At 32.7% G+C, this 14,245-nt stretch overlaps 1 protein-coding gene across 3 annotated transcripts; it reads left to right on the plus strand.

Annotated features, from left to right (window-relative positions):
* The first annotated feature begins 4,412 nt into the window (after positions 1-4,412).
* LOC123205576 lies at positions 4,413-13,578 on the plus strand. 3 transcript variants are annotated; one of them, XM_044622562.1, is made up of 7 exons: positions 4,413-4,602; positions 5,307-6,113; positions 6,180-7,076; positions 8,122-8,239; positions 8,319-8,404; positions 9,395-9,627; positions 13,026-13,578. In XM_044622562.1, exons 1-7 carry the CDS (start codon positions 4,564-4,566, stop codon positions 13,036-13,038), a joined length of 2,193 nt encoding a protein of 730 aa, XP_044478497.1. In that variant the 5' UTR covers positions 4,413-4,563; the 3' UTR covers positions 13,039-13,578. The 3 variants fall into 3 exon arrangements, with proteins under 3 accessions (XP_044478497.1, XP_044478496.1, XP_044478498.1); XM_044622561.1 differs by having other exon boundaries at positions 4,414-4,602; positions 5,307-7,076; positions 13,026-13,570; XM_044622563.1 differs by lacking the exon at positions 4,413-4,602 and adding an exon at positions 4,659-5,178 and having other exon boundaries at positions 5,307-7,076; positions 13,026-13,570.
* The last annotated feature ends 667 nt before the right edge of the window (positions 13,579-14,245 follow it).

Here is a 14,245-nt window from a genome sequence, read left to right on the forward strand (position 1 = left end):
AACCAATAAAGATAAGTCACATAATCATTAAATCATAATCAATGACTTATCATAAGAGCATACTAGTGTACGAAGTAATCTTTTGACCTGAGACATCATGATTGAATCCGATATAAATACGAATGATTCATATAGTGAATATATATGAGGTTAACCACATCTCATAAGACAAATCATACTAGTCATGTGTTATTTGTATGTAGAGAAGAATAATAATCAAAATGTGATCAGTTGACTCAAAAAGTATTGGGTTTTGAATATCCATTGATTTGATCCCGATCTAAGTTCTAGAGCAAATATTGATAAATATTGAAAATCAAATATCTGGCCAAAGTATGATGCAAGTTATATAAAGGATGATCATTATAACATGTTTTGAATATTTAAATCGAAGATTTATAAAGTATAATGTAAGTTTCTGAATACACTTTTAGATCGTCTGAAAAGAGACTCACAGCTACGCCGTAGTAAATCTAAAGGGTCACACTAATAAACCAAACTTATGAAAGTGAGAATTAATTATCTAGGGTTGGCTAACACCTTTTGAAGGATAATAAGAATCATATAAAATTTTATATGGATACAAAGATAACATCTTAAAAGTTAAGGTGTTAGTGAGATAAAATTAATGTGGTTAAAATATATTTTATATATAACAAATATTTAAATCAACATTTTGGTCGGCTAAAAGTAGAATTTTAGTTCTATATAATATACAAAAAGAAACTTTAGACATTTGATATCTTTCTCTTTGAATGAGATCTCAATTCTAGCGACGGTCTCATTAGATATCTTACAACTAGCATAGCTCTTTTTTTTGAGCCAGTTCATTCAAAAAAAGTTAGTTCGTTCAAAAAGAGTTAGTCCATTTTAAACTAAAAATTCTCTCACTGAAATTGCAAAACTCTCTCCATTCTCTCAACCTCACAACAAGGGTTGTCTTTTATTTTAGTGGTAGACTTTCTTTGGAGGTCTTACAAGTGAAAGACTCATTCCATCATCCCATATCTATATAAGAGGTGAAGGAGAAAGTAAAATCTTTATCATTTCTCTCTTTTGTAAATGCATGTTTTGATTATTTCTTTCTTGACATGTATGTTTGTTTTGCATCTATTCTCTTCACCCAATTTTTCAATATCTACATATCTGTATCTAATAAATTATACGTGTTTTTTATTTTTCAATTTGGTTGTATTATGGATGCTTTCATAACATCTCATATGCTTATTGGGCTTTTCTCAATGGCAATGTCATCTCAAACTAGTGTCAAATGATGTATGTTGATATCTTGGACATTTGGTGAAATCCCAAATGTCATCCATAAGGTGCACTTTATACATTTATTGCCTGAACTTGGACTAAGGCCTTTCCTACTATCGCACATGTATCTTAAATAATACGACACCTATCATTGGTGCATAATTATCCAAGGGTATTAAAATTGTGTGTGAATGTGTATATATATTTTTGTGTGTGTAAACCCTATGGCTTTCACTACCACACTACCTATAGTTTGGTGGTTCACATTAGTATTGTACATCATTTTCACTTTTTGACTTAAAATCACTCCGATTGAGGTACATGTCGTTATCCACACAGTTAGACACATTCATAATGATTTCTCATCACCAACAGCCAACATCGGGGCCTTATTATTGGTTTTCTTTATTATCATCCTTTCCAAAGGTAAATTAGTCATTTCTCTTTACATAAGAACAAGTGCTCATTATTGTGATTGATCATTCATGAAGTTTTATTCATGAACGAATGGTACTCACAAGTTTGAATAGGCATTCCTTTAATTTCAGACTAATAGTCACACTCTTCTACTCATTCTCACCTAAGCTAAGTCGTTCTACTTATGCCTCCATGAACAATCACTCATCCCATATTGGACAAACGTTCATGACCATTATAAGACACTCCTGTCAAACGTTCCTATGACGAACGAACTAATTCTACACTATTGTAAAAAGAGGAACGATTGTATTGTTACCTACTAATGATCATTTCATGCGATCTACAGAATTTCAATTAGCCTATTCCTATGAATTCTGACTGGCTTTTCACATTTCAATCAAACCTCCTTAATAATAATAGGTTTCTAATACTCTAACATCCAAGTGGATTCTATAAACCAAACAAAATACAAGCTCAAATTCAAAGTCTATGATTTATCACATATTCCATTGTGAAATTTGTATAAGTATACAACTCATCCAATACTAAATAATGCATAATAAACATGTCTTCCATTCCACCAACATCATTATCATGAGATATTCAACATAAAAACAAATAAAGAAAAGCATAAAATTTCTTGACATAAACTCATGAATCCAAGGAGAAAGTCATTTACTTACCTTTCTTTCGGTGAAAGCACAAGACTTTTCACGTGGTTTTGGCTTTCCTATACATCTTGGAGCTTTAGAGTTCCTTTTCACATTGGTTCTTTGTACTTTGTAATTTGGTAATGAACCAAACAACCATGACGCCCTTTTTATTTTCCAAAAATAATATCAAGAACAAGTGTTCTCTTTTAGAAACAATTGTTCCATGTGTTACCTATTAATGGAAAATCTCGACTTCATCATGAAATTGGCCCTTATCTAATTTCAAATCAACAAATGGACATTCATGCATATCATGAACGGTCGGTATGCCTCCAAACTTATTCATTCTTAGACATCACACAAGAAAAGACTATTTTGCCCTTGTTAACACACACAGAGGCATGTAACATACCCACACGGTTCTACAACCTCAAAATAATACACAATAAAGTCAAGCATAATCCATAAGGTAGAAAGACATAAATACCTTTGGGCATACTTGTGAGTGTTATAGAAAGAAGATGAAAGTCAATCGTATTGACTTCATTGAAGTGACCTGATTTGGGTGCAAAAGTATACTTAATAATGTTATGGAAGGTATGGGTAGATGAAGTATGATATTGTTAGGGCAGATACACTATCACATCATGGTTGGGATTGCTATTAATAGATCAAAAGCAATAAGATATAAAGAGTCGATAAAATGCTAACCAAAGGGTAGATAATAAGACCTCGAACGACTGGAAGACCAAAAGTGATGTGAAGGTTGGTAGGAGAGAAATCAATATGACAACCTTTGACATAAGTGGTGGCTTCATTATGAAGCTAATCATACTCCATGCTCGTTCATAATTGATGAACAAAAGTAGAATAAACATGAACACCTAAAGTGACAATCTAGTCTACCTAAGTCTATCAAAAAGAACCCTAAGATTAAATTGGGCTAACAAATTAAACTTGATAGCATGGGTTTTACATAGGGCAGGCCAACAATAGCGATTAGCATAAATCGAAACAACATAGTTGACCAAAAATCGGAGCAATTGACGGGAGTTTTCGAAGACTCAACTTGATCTACATTGGCTAAAGTTTATCCTTAACGTTTTTATATGACCTAGGGGAACATCTAGAACTCCTACAGACCCTAAAATTAAGCATAACTAATCAAGGCATAAAAATAAGGTTTAAATTAATAAAAGTAAGAAATAAGAGAACCAATACTACATTGAATGCTATGAAATGTGATAGAATGAAAAAACAACTCCGTATGTACATACAAGGGCAAAACTGTAATTTCAAATAAATAGACTTAAATTCGAAAACCAGATGCAAACCCAATATGAAAATGGTGAGAGGAAGCCAATGATGTGGTAAAAATTCAAAATGGATGACTAAAATGATATTTTAGGACAAAAACAAAATTAAGATGATGAAATAATGTGTTTCAGTAAATTGATATATAAAAATAATTATTATATTTAGTTTGTAATGATATATGAATATTAAAAATTATTTTACTTAAATATCCTTAATATTTTAAACTAAATTTATTAAGGATAAAATTGTAACAAAGTTAGTATTACTTCCGTACTTTTTTAATACTTAGCAAAAAAGGTTAATCATATTATTTCTTATATCTTATTATGATACTATATTTGATAGGTGTAAATAATTATTCTATTTGATAATTATTATATTTGATTTGAAATAATAAAAAAATACTGATATATTATTTTATTTAAATATTCTTAAATATAATTATTATAAAATATTTTTTTATTAATTGAAAAAAGTTAATTTTGTCCTTAAAAATTAATAAATAAATATATAATTATAATAAAATTAAAATTATTATAATAATATTTTAATAAATAAAATAAAAATATCTTTATATTAACTATTATATTGTTATTAATAATACAAAATTATTAAAATTATTTTTTAATAATAAAGAATTCCATACTTCCCCGATCAGATCATCTATTCTAAATAAAACAAGCTACTTCTTAAGAATCGAAGCACGAAATTGACAGGTGTTCTATTCTCTCATAAGAGGCCTCACCAAAAAGCATAATATCATACACTTGGGAACTCCTGATTACTGCCCTTTCTTAAACAAGGAAAGCAATCAACGGAACAGAGAACAGTCACAATCATCTTTCTGCTTTGCCTCTTAAACGAATTACAAAATCAGAACAAAATCAACTTCAAATTTTCAAGTTCTGTATCCATGAAACAGAGAAAGCTTCTTCTTCACCAAAAAGTCGAGGTCTTTTTATTTTATATTTGTTTTCTAAAGATACAAGTTTAAGCTGGTTAAAACTTTATCTTTTTTTTTTCTTGGGTGTAATTTCGATGCAATTTTGAATTGTTTTTGTTTGCATTTCATGGATTTTGTCGGTGTCGTCTGAAGTGTTGATTTCTAATGAAATGTTTGAATTTTATTTTGAATTTCATTTTTTACTGCCTTTTTTTCTGGACACTATCAAACAGTAATGTTTTCATCTGGGTAATCGTTAATGTTTGATAAAATTTTAAATTATTGTTTTATGGAGTGAAAATTATATGGGTCTATAGTTTTTTAGTTAAATTTGTAATTTCTTGGTGATGGTGAGTTGGATGGTTCAGTTCTGCAATTTGAGTCAATCTCTCGTCTTCTTTTAATAAAAGTAAATTCTTTTTTTTTTTTTTTTACTTTATGCTTTTATTTTGTTAAATTTTCTTTAATTCGCAGACTGATTGTTTGTTGGGTTTTTTTTTTTTTTTTCCTTTGACATACTCTCTTATGAAAATTTCGAAATCTATGTTTTATGGTGTTTGTCTCTCCTGCACGTTCGCCTAAACAGTAATTTTTTCATCTGGGAATCTGTTAATCTTAGATAATTTTTAAATAGATTGTTTTATAAACTGAAAACTCTCTGTTGCAGTAACTGAGTTGAATTTTTGTTTAATTGGTGAGTTGGATTTGTTTAGGTTCGACAATTTGAGGAAGGATTAAGGGGCTCATGGCATCCTGGTGTGGTTGTTGGGGTTTCTGACTTATGCCGTATGATTGAATATGATGAACTCCTATGTGAAAATGGTGACTCGAAGCTCATTGAGTCAATTCCGGTTACTGAGGCAATTGATGGCCTTCATCGCCGCCGCCATGTTTCCTCCACCTATCGTGGACGTATTCGGCCTCCACCTCCCTGGTCACATGTTGATTCTAGTGAGAAGTTAGGTTTTGGGGTTTGTGTTGATGCTTGGTTTGAGGATGCATGGTGGGAAGGTGTTATTTTCGATTGTGATCACAATGCAAATGAGCGATGTGTTTTCTTTCCTGATGAGGTTGATGAACGCAAATTCTGTGTGAGTCAGTTGCGTGTAGCTCATGAATGGGATGAGTTCTTGGGGGGTTGGAAGGACCGGGGTGTGTGGATATTGGTACAGTTGGCCAGGGATCTTGAAGGAGATGTTCCATTGGCTAAGTTTGTAAAGAAGATTTGGTCTGCCTTGCAGTTAAATTATGGATTTATGAAGATGATTTCAGAGTGGCCATGCGGAGTTAGGTCTGTGTGGAATAGATACTTCATGGATGTTGTTTATGAAATTGCCATTAGATTGAGTCGGCGAGATCTAGGTTATCACAAAATCTTGTCATACTTGGTGGCAAAAAAAGGAAATAAATTGAAGGCTTCCCAACAAGCTAGTTCAAATTCTTCTCTCTGTGATTCACTAATTCAATTAAGAAATCACAAAACTGTGTCATATAAAATCAGAAAGAAAGGAAATAAATCAAAGGAATCTCAGCATGCTGTTTTAAATTCTCATCCATGTGATTCTCTGGTTAAGGTAAAAAATCACAGTGAATTCAAGGTTACCAGATCAAGTCAAAAAGGAGGAGAAGATTCTTATGGTAAATGCAATAAAAGGCAGCAGTTACCAAGTTCAAAATTGGAAAATGAGAAACAGCCCCTGACAAACACAATTGATCAGAATGGTTTTGAGGATAATAATCTGTGTAAGGAAAAGGATATGACAACTGGTCCTTCATACATGGAGAAAGCTACTGTTAGCAAAGATGTCTGTGATAGAAGTCCCAATTGTGGTTCAGATTTACACCAAGAAGCAAATTGTGTTTCTTTTCCTATACAAAAGACGCCTGATCGGTTAGAATCCAATACAGAGAAGCTAAATTCTGCTGTAACGTGTGAAGGTGACCATAATAAGTTCCTCACAGATACTTCAAGAGAGGAGAAAACTTCTCAGTGTTTGCATCACGTTCAAAAATGTCAATCAGTTAAAAGACAAAGAAATTTGAAAAAAAGAAGTTTTAACAATAAACTTCTTATGGTTTTTACTGACTTTTTGGAGAAGCAGAAGGACAAGAAGGCATCTGTTTTTGTTGTGCAGAAGAGAAGGAACTGCTCAATAATGAATAAGAGGGAGTTGAAGAAGTCTGAACAAGTCAATTCAAAACTAAAGTTAACACCTAAGATTGAAGAACATGGGCTGAATGCTGTTAGGACAAGGAATTCTTTATTTTCTAAATCCTGTCTCCCAACTATGCAATTTGATGAATATGGTAAAAGTTTTGGGCTTAAAGATACAGTGTCTAATTCTAGAAAGCATAAGATGAAGCAAGGATATTATACTGGTCAACTAAGGGACACAATCTGTAGTGTTTGCCACCACTGGGGAGACCTTGTCCTTTGTGATCACTGCCCTTCTTCATATCATTTGAGTTGCCTTCACCTTAAGGTGTGTTTTCATTTTCTATATTATTGATCTGATTCTCTTGATCAGTTTTTATTCATTCTGTGGCTAATCTAATTACAAGTGAAAATCTGTAATTATTACTTGAATGTAATGAACCAATTTTTATGCAACTTGATTTTAAAAGTTTTTGAACTGCAAAAGAGCTTGTTTATCGTGCTGTTTCTTCTCTATAGAATAGTGCTAGCATTTGTAACTCATTAAATCTGTGCTTTTAGAACTTTTACATCTTATTCTTATTCTTGGATAGTTGTTGGAATCTTTTCATTCAATTAGACAATATGTTTTATATTCGGTGAAGGCATGCCAAATATATTTGATGCATTTATGTAGATTCATTTGATTAATGACTTCCATGATTTTAATTATCTGATTTTGCATGCTACATGATGTTAAAATTTTTTTAAAATAAAAAATAAAATTAAGTGATTTACTGCACCATTTCTTCTCTATAGAATAATGCTGTGATTTATTTGTTATTAGATCTATGCTTTAATGCAATTTTAAAATTTTCTTCTTTTCGTAGTCAGTTGCTGGAATTTTTACATGCAACAGTGCAAGATCTTTCATCTGTGGTCATGGCCAATGTCTAATATATTTGGAGCATGTTTCATTCAATCAGTGACTGGCACTGTTGAAATTCTGCCAAATATTCTTCCTTGATCCAGTTCATAATTTACGAGTGGTAATTTGGTGTGTCAATGTAAAAAGAAGAAGCTACACACATTATATATAAAACTTACGAATAAATCATATTGTTCAGGCAACCTAAGCATATGTTCTAGAATCTTAAAACTTAAATTTCTTATCCCATACATTTATAGATAAATAGTGTCCCTTTTTTGTTTTAAATATATTGAATCAAAAGTTCATTATTGTAATTCATTTTTGAGAAGAAACATATAAATATCATTCATTGATTGAGTAATCACAAAAGAGTGAACAAGATGTCTACACAAGTTAAGGATCCATTTGAAAGATTACAAAGGAATTGTTCATTATCATTAATTGGTTATTGATTCTATTTCAGGCTTTTCCAGGCCGAAATTGGTTTTGTCCAGCTTGTTGCTGTGGATTATGTGGATTGAGCGATTCCAATGAAGATAATCAACAGTTCACTAATACTTGCTTTCAGTGCACCCGCAGATGTGTGTTTTGATCTTAGTAACTGTTTAGAGTTACCCTTTCAGCTTAAATATTTATGCCTTTGTCATTGCTTCCTTGCAGATCATGTGACTTGCTTGATTAAAGCTGGAAGCCTATCTCCTACAAATTACCCTTCAGACAGTTTTTGCACGATGGCTTGTTTTAAGGTACTTTTGTTCTATTACCTCCAATTCCATGAAGGAAGGAAATATCTCATCTTTCAGGAAATTCTTCCCTTCTGTATCGGTTTCTCAGGGACCATTAAATTTTGTTATTCCAAAATTACTCTTTACATTTGTGATCTGAAAACATGTTTAAAATAATATTCAAAATTGTTTTCAGAGTTAAAATCTCTGGAAAACAGAGAAGGTATTTTTCTCATTTTTATTTTTTAATTTTAGATTAATTTTTTCCATGATATTTGAAAATTGATTTCCAAAATATTTAACCAACTGCATTTCCTTAAAATCTGTTATTTCCCTTGTTTCAGAAACAACAATTATATTTATTTCCTAAACCAAAATGGACCTGTCACATTGCAAGTTAATTAATAGAGAAATATCTTGTTTTCTGACATTGGAAGTGTTAAGAAGTATTTTATATAGCACGAGTGGGGCTGTATGGCCCTAAAACCATTCCATTCCCCTCCTACTGAAGTTTGATCATTATTACAGTTAAAAAAAATAAAACTTTTACTGAACAACGATAACCTCTATGGTGAATACAAGATTAATAGTTCAATGCATAGTTGCATAATAATTACTTCAAAATAATAAAAATGTTAAAATTTGATGCGAAAAATGATTTATGGAAAGTATATTCATTTATAAGACATCCTTTCACAAAACTTTAATTTCTTATATTGATATTTTATTTTATCCAATATTAATCCATTGTAGTTATAATAGTTATGCATAGTTATTTTAACTAATGGTAATTTGTAATTAAAAGAGCCAGTGTGAATTATTTTTATGGTGCAAATAGCCCTACCCCTATGCAAATTTCTCTTATTTGTTCCAATTTAGAGGTAAATTCTTGTTGGGACCTCTTTTATTCATCTTTTTTCTTCTTTTTTTGGCTTAAAGAATTTGCTTTGTTATCTTTACTCAATAGACATTTCTGGGTTGTAAAAAATTGACGTTGTAAACTGCTTTCAGTTGTCTTCCCAACTTCACCGGCTTTTAGGAATCTCAAATCCCACTATTGTGGATGGATTGACTTGGACCTTGATGAGGTCAATGAGAAGTGCCTGCAACCCTTTTGGTATATCAAGGATTGGTTCTTGCATTAAGTTGTCAAGTATTCTTCGGGTTATTCATGACTGTTTTGAGCCTGTCAAGGAGCCTCATACCAATAGGGATATTGTTCGAGATGTCATTTTCAATTCCACGTAAGCCTTTCTTTCCTAATTTCTATAGTAATTGAGTTTTGTGGGCGTTCTCTTTAGCGTTTAAGTTATCTAGTAGTGGTAAGGACTTGTCTGCCTCGCTTCCTTAGATTCAATAAATGAATCATGATACATACTTGTTTCTTTACCAATTGAGTTCTGTGAGCATTCTCTTTAGCATGTAAGTTCTCTGATAGTGGAAAAGACTTGTTTGCCTTGCTTCCTTAGATTCAATAAATGAATCATAATAAATACTTGCTACTTTTCAAGTTTCCCTAAAAATTGATTGCAAACTTCTGATGGTTAATATATTTGGACTTTAGAGTTGTATTTACAAAGATATCGTATAATAATAGTCTACTATTTTCTACTAAGGATTATGATACCTAAGTTTTTCCTCTGATAAAATTAATATAGATGTCTTTGGTCTTCTCACAAATTTAGAGGAAATTGAAGAATTTCATCATATGATGAGAAAGTTGGGGTACCATAGTAAATCAAAGGTTTTCCAAATAAACAAAAACTAGCTTTGATACGAATTTCAGGAGAACTACACTTAAAAAGTCAACTATTGAGGTCGGAGAGCTTAAGACCATATAAATCCACACTAGAAGCCTATACTATCCAATGTGAGATCCAAGTTCCATACCTTGCACTTGAGATTTTAATACACCACCACGGTCTGCAGCCCTAGTACCCACGTAGGCTAGTTGTGCGCTAGCTTTCTACTAGCCCCCGGTGAATATTACAATACTAGCTTCACCACTTACGTTGCACAATTGCAACTAGGAGACGTGTTGATGGTTTTAATACTAAATGATACGAACTTTGGGAGAACCACATTTCAAAAGTTAGCTATTGAGATTGGAGAGCCTAAGATCATATAAACCCTATACTAGAAACCCATATTTTCCAATGTGGGATCTAAGTCCCATATCTTACACTTGGGATCCTAATATACCACTACGCTCTGCAACCTTAACACCCAGACAGGCTAACTATGTGCGATATTACAGCATTTGCCTGGAGCTGGCAAGGAACTAGCGCATAACCAACTTGCGTGGGTGTTGTGGTTTAGATCGTGGTGTTATGTTGGGATCTCAAGTACAAGTTATGAGATTTAGATCTCACATTGAAAAGTATGAGCTTTTAGTATGAAGTTTATATAACTTTAAGCTCTCTCATCTCAATAACTAGCTTTTAAGGTATGGTTCTCCTAAGGTTCGTATCAACCTCTTTGTATAGACATAAATTAACTAAGAAGCACATAGGGCATTTTATCTTCTTTGTGTTAGATGTCATCCTATTAGCCTTATCACAAGCTTTGATATGATTATAGCCAAAGTTCTTTCTCTTTGTGAAGGTAGTCTTAAAAGATAGATAAATTTCTAGTTCTGTTCAACTTTTTGAAAGAGATTCTTTATGCCAATCTTGATAGCAAATGAAGTGGTGAGATGTAGGAAGAAAAATAGAAGGGATAGTGGTTTGGATCCCTTAGTATGCCTCTTTTTAAGCCCCCAAGAGTGATATAGCCCCTAGCAAAGTGAACATAGTAGCTCAAATGATAGCTCTTAAAAAGATAAACCCACATAATATCATCCAAAGTAGAAGATATTGTGTCCTTTGTCTCTAAATTTGTGTAACCCGTGCTAAAACAACAACGAAGGCACCGTGTGTTAGCTTTTACATTTACCCATTGGCTGTTGTTTAATGAATGACATAAATATGGCCCCAATAATTTTTGTTTTGTTCTAACTTTTTTTTTTTTAAACTAATATGGGGAAGTGTGAAATGTATTGTTAGTGACCATTTTAACTCTATATTTCCCTGAAAGAACAAATGTTTTGACTAATTTCTTTATTAAGTATACCGAAGATTGTTCTTCATGTATTTTTTTAAACATTCTTTAAAAATTTTCTTCTCCATGTATTTTAGCAATAAAAATACTAATGATTATGTATTAAAATGTCTTTGTTATTTAAAAAAAAGAAACACTATTGAAGATGTTTATGTGTTTTCATTTTAAGAGTTTTGTTTTAAAACAGTGGGGTTAATGTATTTTTTATTTTTATTTTTATTTAGATATTGTTTTATATGATGATAACAAACTCATACTAAAATCTTAACAATACAATATTTGATTTTCTCTTTTCATTTAAATTAATCTTTGAAGAAAAACACTAGAATATTATTGAATTGCCCTTTAGGAGTTCAATTTTTGTTAGGTAGTATTTTTAGCTTGTCTATTGGCTATTCTTGATAGAGTTAAAGTTGCAATAGGAAGTAGCAAGATTTGTGTGCTCTAAGACTGAGTTGTTATGGAAAAATTTGGAGTTCTTTTGGTTGATGAACCAAAATAATTGTTGAAGCTTCTTTTAGAGAGGAGATTTTGTTCTCATGCGATAAAGTAAAAGTTTGTGCTTCTCGGATCAGTTGTTGAACATTGCCTTCCATTGTGTGCCTTTAAATACTTTTCTTGGGATTTTGTTCTTGTCAAAGTTGAACATGTTAGACTGGAGCATCAATTTGAGGAGTTTTACAGATTGGTGGGGTAGGAGTGGGAGGGTTATCAATTTGAGTTAAATCATGTTTCCCAAAAGAACAAGATGTTTGAGGGATTGTTAAAGACAAAAAATAAAACTTGGATACAAGACATGTGGGGATACTATGTTGGGAACTTGACTCAAATATTATTAATGTAGAAATATTGTTGACAACAAGAGGTGTTAACTCCTTCCAAAGGCAATTAAAGTAGTTTTTTCCCTCCCAATTAGCCGAAGGTTGCCCAAATTACCCAAATGACAACAATAATCTCCTCCCCTTCCACAATACTCACTCTCCTTTATATATAACTCATTAAATATTATACTAATAATATCTTTATCAAATATTATCCTAATTTTATATATAATATCATAATCTTATCCTAATCATATATTTTATCATAATATAATATTATCATAATTAATTAATTAATATTATTATTATTATCAAGTCCTAACATTACTCACTCCTAAAAAACCACTTTGTCCTTAAGCCGGGATGATTTTGATTATTATTATTATTATTTTTTATATTTCTTCTTACCCAATTTGAAAAAATTCCCCTTATTTTGCTGCAATTGTTGTTAGTGGTTAGGAACATTAAATTCATGTTATTTGCCATTCCCAAAAACACCATGCTAGCATCATTTGTCTTAAGCACCGACGCATATGCCTTGCTAGGTTCAACATCATTCACCACCAAGAATGTATAAAACACTCCAAATTTAGTCTTGATCATGTCGTCCTCCTCCTGAATTGTTTCTCTTTTTTTGACTTCCTTAGATAACAATAATGGTTGTTAAGCCTTAGTTTCTTCATGTTCTTTGTCAATCACCTCTCTCTCCTCTTTTTTCGTAGACGACGACGTTAGTGGCGATAGATGCAACTCCATTTCCTTCAGATCCCCTTTCAATATGTTAGGAACCTGGAGATTTGCGGGTGACACTGACTGATTGCTACCTCAGTTATTTGTGCGGGTAGCGGGTTCCAGAGAAACGAGACTTGCTTGAGGACTGTTATTTGTTTTGCTTCCAATGTAACAGTAAATAATTGCTGAAAACAGAATGCTATTGAATGCTATTTGATATTCCGATTGAAATAAAATTCATTAAGAAACAGAGGCATTCGGTATTCTCTTCCCCTGCTCTAGGGCTACAAAATCACACAGCATCCTCCCTGGGCTCATACAAATACTCTCTTCACTAAACAAGATAACTGAAACTCAGACAAATAACCTCCTCACCAAACAAGATAAATGAAACTCTTAAACGGTAACCAGCAACAAAAGAAATGCAACAACAACACAACTAAAACTCACACAAAATACTCAAGCTAGAACCCTCACTGATTTTGATGACCCAATGGATCCCCAAAAACTCAATACTAACCAGCTTTCGAGAGACTGGAGCTCTCCCCACTTCCTATCTATTTCTCTCGATTCCCCCCATTTCCTTCTCCAGGTCCCTATTTCTAAATTCCTCACAACTCCTTTTCCAATCCTGGCATGCCAGCTCAGCTTCCTGCATCTTCACAATTTCTTCCTTTTTCCAGCAGGTCCCAAAACTTTTGCTGCTTGTCTGCTGCTTTTTCTGCTTTTGGAGTGCTTCCATCTGGATCTCCCATATACTGCTTACTAAAGTCACCACCACTGTTGCCATCTGCATTAAAATTACAGCCCTCAGCCACCATGATTTGCTTCCCAGTGTCTTCCTCTGCACGTGCCTTTCTTCTTGCCTTCCCTCTTCCTTTCTTCTTCTTCACGTAAACTCGGGCCCTAATATTGCCCCTCCCATCCAGAGGCACCTTGTCCTCAAGGTGCAGATGAGGAAAAACCTGAGCTAAATTTTTATACATTTCCCAGGAATTTTCATGATTATGTAAACCGTTCCATTTGATGAGCAGCTCCAGATCTCTTTGTTGCGAATAGCGAAAATCCAAGACCTCCTCAAGCTGTGCTTCCAGTTCAACTGCCTCGTTCAAGTAGTTCGGAAAGGGTATACTGGTTATTGAAGGGCCTATCCTTTTCTTCAGCTGAGAAATATGGAAGACTGGATGGATTCTAGCTGTTTCTGGAAGCT

The sequence above is a fragment of the Mangifera indica genome, unplaced genomic scaffold, assembly GCF_011075055.1.
Source record: "Mangifera indica cultivar Alphonso unplaced genomic scaffold, CATAS_Mindica_2.1 Un_0009, whole genome shotgun sequence".
In the NCBI taxonomy this organism is placed as follows: Eukaryota; Viridiplantae; Streptophyta; class Magnoliopsida; order Sapindales; family Anacardiaceae; genus Mangifera; species Mangifera indica.

What these genes read in the sequence shown, in the direction of transcription:
- LOC123205576 (XM_044622561.1), top strand. Translation starts at nt 4,564, where the DNA reads ATGAAACAGAGAAAGCTTCTTCTTCACCAAAAAGTCGAG. An exon ending in TTCTTCACCAAAAAGTCGAG is followed by an intron (nt 4,603 to 5,306) that starts GTCTTTTTATTT and finishes GGATTTGTTTAG; the next exon opens with GTTCGACAATTTGAGGAAGG. An exon ending in GCACGATGGCTTGTTTTAAG is followed by an intron (nt 8,405 to 9,394) that starts GTACTTTTGTTC and finishes AACTGCTTTCAG; the next exon opens with TTGTCTTCCCAACTTCACCG.